A 5,116-nucleotide genomic window follows, 5' to 3' on the forward strand; every position below is an offset into this window, starting at 1 on the left:
GTCTTTGACCTTCCTGTGATTCCATCTGCTCAGTTTGTGAGAGTGCTGCCCCTGGGAATCAGGATGGGCTGGGGGAAGGATGACCAGGAAAACGTGATGGTTGGGGCTGGGACATCAACGCACTTGCCTCCAAATGGAGTCACTTAGAAATGTCAGCTCCACTTGATCTTTGGCAAAGATGCTACCACATCTTCTCTAGGAGCTCTGTTCTCAGAGTAGGAAGGGCTTCTTCCATAAACACCCCAACGGCCTAGGGAGCCACCTGTGCCAGGAGCCTTGCCACATGCCCCTTCCTCCTGGGAGGGGCACAGTTGGGTTCAGGGAGCTAGTTGTTTATAAAGTGACAGAAACCCTGCCCTGAGCAGAGCACTCCAGCCACCACCACGATGAAGGGAGCACTGCTTGTGCTGGCCTTGCTGGTGACCAGAGAGCTGACCTTTGAGACACATGAGGGTAGGAAGGAGGGTCCAGATGGTCCTGATCCTTGCCCAGTTTCGTCTCACTGCATCCTTCCCAGTCCTGTTCAAGCCGCTTTTAGGGGCAGATTCTGAGGGCAGCTGCTGATCAGTTCCCAGGAGTCCTGCACAAACTTCTTGAGGCTTTCAGTCTTTGAATGGAGAGGGTGGTGTGGAGTTGGAAGGGTCATTAGCTGTGCACACCCTGGGGGATGGTTTGTTGGGTGTAGTGGTGCTCACTGGAAGGGTGGAAGCTGGCTGATATGCCTGGGAATGGTGGTCAAGGGCAGAGGAGTCTCCAGACCTCACCCCTCTTGCTGCTCCCTCTGCTGGGAGTACCTCATATGGAAGGTTTTCTGTCTGGGATGTAAGCAGTCCTGGGTGAGAGCAGGTCTGGAAGCTTTGGGAAGTGAGTCTGGAAGCTTTGGTTGTGTGAGTTCCTATCAAGTGGTGGGAAACAGGAACCTCCTACTCTGGTTATTCTTTTGATGAGGTGTTTTTTGTCTGTGCCTTCAGCCAAAGCCTGCCCTATGTTTAGTGCAGCATTTAGCTCAATGGCCCTTGGAAGCAAAACATTGTTGAACTCAACGCTCAGTTTGGTCGATGCTACTGATGCAGAAAATGAAGCTATAGGAAGAATCCAGGATTGCTTCAATGAGGCGGGATTTGATGACAAACTGTCGAATATAAAAAGCATGGTAATTTACTCCCCTCACCACTACCCTGCCCTGCCCACTAACATGCACAGTGCAGTATGCCACGTGGTAATAGATCATGCAGTCATGGGGTATGTGGCAGACAAAGAAGCACATAAGCCTTTGCTCCACCCTGCAGCACCTGTAATATGCATGGACAGTCCACCTGCATGTCCAGCCTCTTCTGCTACCGAATATGCCCGTGTTATGTCAGTCAGCTCGCACACAATAGGGGACTGGCGTCAGTGCAGTAGGCCAAGTGTGTTAACTCATGTTTTTTTCCTTAGTGTGAGGAGCTAGCATTGGAGGAGTAGAGTTTTATTCTTGGCAGGAAAGGAAGCAGTCAGCTCCCACACCTGAAGGAGTAATATCAGCTTCCTTTTAGGAATATTATAAAGGAGCCCCTACCTTAAGAGTCTCTTTCCAGGATGAGATTCTCTAGGTTTGTAAGGTTTATGACTTACCACCACTTCATCTTTTTCCCACTCTGATGGCCATTGCTCTGGCTCAGAACCCTGTTTCCACCGAGATGGTCTCAGTGCCTACAAGCCTGGTTTTCTGCTGTGGTATTTTGGTGCCTGAAACTACTGAGGGGGCTTCTAGGTCTTTGTGGCTGCTCAGCTGAGCTAGCAGTCTATCTCCTGAAGTATTCTTTTTTCCCCTCTTTGTTCTTTTCATAAGTTTTGGAGATTTTAAATAGTCTCTCTCAGCATATTTTCCTCAAGTTGTTGATGTTTTGAAACGAGAGGTTTTCCAGGAACAGAGTTTCATGCACTAATGTGAGCACACAGGGCAGATGGGGTTGTTTACGACACCTGCATGCACAGTCCGTCCACCCAGCACACCTGACAGAAGAGGATCAGGTGCAGGAGGTATGACCCAAACCCAGACTCTCACACCTTGCTCCTCCTCAGGACCAGCCCCTGCTATGCCCTCCTGACCCTTGTTATCTCCTCCCCTCCCTGGCATGGTTGGTGGCTCTGTCTCCCTCCTGACACCTGTGCCTGGGCTCTTAGGGAGCCATTCTCCCCCTGGTGTCTGCTGGCAGCCCCCTCTCCAGTGGTGGGTCTGTGGGCAGAGGTTTTTGCTGGGGATGGGGCTGAATCTCTGACGGTAAGGCATCAGGTGATCCTGGGGAGACAGGATGGCACAGCTGTGGGCTCAGGTCCTGTCTTTACTCCTTCTCCTGTCTCCTAGATTTCCATCATCTTGAGTAAGGATTGCAACAACTATGTATTGTCCTCGGTGGTGGATACTGTTTTAGGATTAATTCTCAGTGTGACATCTTTGGCGAGATAATCTCTGCCAGGGATGCCTGGTCGGCGCTTGATCTACCTGCCTTATTCTCCTTCTCAACTAAAGCTGGAATCCGGACATCTGTTTCACATAATATGATCTCTGTCAGGCTGACTCTAATAAAATAACTGCAGCTTTGCTCAGTGTGCCCAGTGTGTGTGTACTGTGGGAACGATGTGAGGCAGGAGATCTTGGGAGATGGTGAGGAGAAGTGACACATGGTCATTGAGAGCATGGGGACCAGGGTCAGACAGAACGAGGAAAAACCTGGGACTGTGGACAAGTTTGCTGTAACTTTCTCAAGTCATTCTGTCATCTGCTAAACTTGGATTGTGTGTCAAGATTAAGCAGAGTAACATACATATTACTCCTGACTTCCAGTTAGGGTTAAATGAATGTATTGTTTTTAACAATGGAGGGATAAAAGTGTTGTCTGCGGGCACTGATAGCATGTCTCCCATTCTGGCCTTTAGCACAGTGACACATCCTCTAGTCCTTTTAATATTTCTCTGGTTATTGATGGGTGACTCAGGATATGACTTAAACAGGCCTGTTACAGATCCTCTCTTTCTCCCAGTGGCATTTGCCATTTGTTTTTTTTTGCTTCTTAGGTGGATGTCTTCTGAGGATTCTGACATTTCACTGGGCACACTAAGTACCACTGCTGTTTGTGGTCCTACCATGGGGGCCAGGACCTCCATGAAGTCTTAGAACAGTAAGATGGGAGTGGATGGAAGAAGCTACCCCAGCAGGAATGTTGTTACTGTGGAAATAGCTCATGCTGTGAAGTGTGAATTGCAGGATGTGCCACATGGGCACATGTCCTGAACCCTCTAGTCTACTTTTAAAAGCATGAATGGGTAGTTGTATTACCAGTAGGAGACTTGTGAGGCTACATGGAAAGCATTAGCTTTTATCTCTGTTTCCGGTCAGTCTGTAGTCAGACTGTATTCAGCGTGACCCACATGAAGAGTGGCATAAGTGGTAAAATCATTCTACCTTGTAGCCAGGCAGGCATAAGGTCACATTGGTATCTGCTAGACTTCATATTAAGTGTTCAAGTTATACTGCTGCTGCTGCTGCTAAGTCACTTCAGACGTGTCCGACTCTGTGCGACCCCATAGACGGCAGCCTACCAGGCTCCCCCGTCCCTGGGATTCTCCAGGCAAGAACACTGGAGTGGGTTGCCATTTCCTTTTCCAATGCATGAAAGTGAAAAGTGAAAGTGAAGTCTCTCAGTCATGTCTGACTCCTAGCGACCCCATGGACTGCAGCCTTCCAGGCTCCTCCGTCCATGGGATTTGCCAGGCAAGGGTACTGGAGTGGGGTGCCATTAAAGAGGTCTAAACTTTTGTTGAAAATTACAAAATAAAATTTGAACAGATTAAGGGCTAAATCATATTCTTGTATGAGATTTATTGACATTGTATAAATGTCAACTATTCCCAAACCCATGTAAATTTTGTAATGTAGATTGACTTAAGTTTACCCTCCACCCCCACCCCAAACTACTTTCTTGACGTCAGTGAAGGAATTTGAGCAAAACAGGAACTTTCAGGAGGATTTGTTTTCACCAGGTATTGCAGCAGAAATTTATATCTCCATAAACAGTCTAGTTTTAATGGAGGAATAGGTACCTGCTCTTGGTAACAGAAAAGACATAGATAGAGTCAAAGGTAGTTTAAGATATAATAATAACAGTTTTATTGAATCATGAAGAAGGAACGGATATTTTAAAAAATGGCAAATGAGAAAAGTGACCAAACATTAAAATAATCTAGATGGATTTGCCAAGACTTTTCCTGTGGATTTATGTGGAATAATGATTACTGGGGCTTCCTTGGTAGCTCAGCTGTTAAAGACTCCCCCTACAATGCAGGAGACCCTGGTTCAATTCCTGGGTCAGGAAGATCCCCTGGAGAAGGGATAGGCTCCCCACTGCAGTATTCTTGGGCTGCCCTGGTGGCTCAGTCAGTAAAGAATCTGCCTGCAATGCAGGAGACCTGGGTTTGATCCCTGGGTTGGGAAGATCTACTCCAGTGTCCTTGTCTGGAGATTCCCCATGGACAGAGGAGCCTGATGAACTTCAGTCCATGGGGTCACAAAGAATTGGACTTGACTGAGCGACTAAGCACAATGATTTAATTGCCATAGTTCTAATGTTTAATTATTCATTTGTCACAGCTCATTCTTCCCCACCCCCACCCCCAGTTACTCTTTTAGTTTGACTTTCATGACATCACAGTTTTCTTGTTTTTCCTCCTGTTTTACTTGAAGATCCTTCTCAGATTGAAACTGTTTACCACAGATTGGGACTTGAACCTACCTGGCTGGGACTTGAACCCAGGCAAAACCGACAGTACCTGGTTTCAGGACCTAATAAGCTCAGGTTCTTGATGTCTCATTGCAGAAAGAATTCAGTGAGAGACAAAATGATAGATAAGAAGTGGATTTATTCAGATACAGAGAGAAGCATACTCCACAGACACAGTGTGGGCGATCGTAGAGGGTGAAAAGTGAAAGTGAAGTCACTCAGTTGTGTCTGCTTTGTGACCCAGTGGATTGTAGCCCACCAGGCTCCTCTGTCCATGGGATTCTCCAGGCAAGAATACTGGAGTGGGTTGCCATTTCCTTCTCCAGGGGATCTTCCCGACCCAGGGATAGAACCCA

The 5,116-nt window shown here is 47.3% G+C and overlaps 1 protein-coding gene across 1 annotated transcript; it reads left to right on the plus strand.

Annotated features, from left to right (window-relative positions):
- The first annotated feature begins 386 nt into the window (after positions 1 to 386).
- LOC138419442 (androgen-binding protein homolog) lies at positions 387 to 2,535 on the plus strand. The gene is made up of 3 exons (XM_069552324.1): positions 387 to 453; positions 978 to 1,153; positions 2,348 to 2,535. Exons 1-3 carry the CDS (start codon positions 387 to 389, stop codon positions 2,447 to 2,449), a joined length of 345 nt encoding a protein of 114 aa, XP_069408425.1. The 3' UTR covers positions 2,450 to 2,535.
- Positions 2,536 to 5,116: the final 2,581 nt, after the last annotated feature.

The sequence above is a fragment of the Ovis canadensis genome, chromosome 14 (genome assembly GCF_042477335.2).
Source record: "Ovis canadensis isolate MfBH-ARS-UI-01 breed Bighorn chromosome 14, ARS-UI_OviCan_v2, whole genome shotgun sequence".
NCBI lineage: Eukaryota > Metazoa > Chordata > Mammalia > Artiodactyla > Bovidae > Ovis > Ovis canadensis.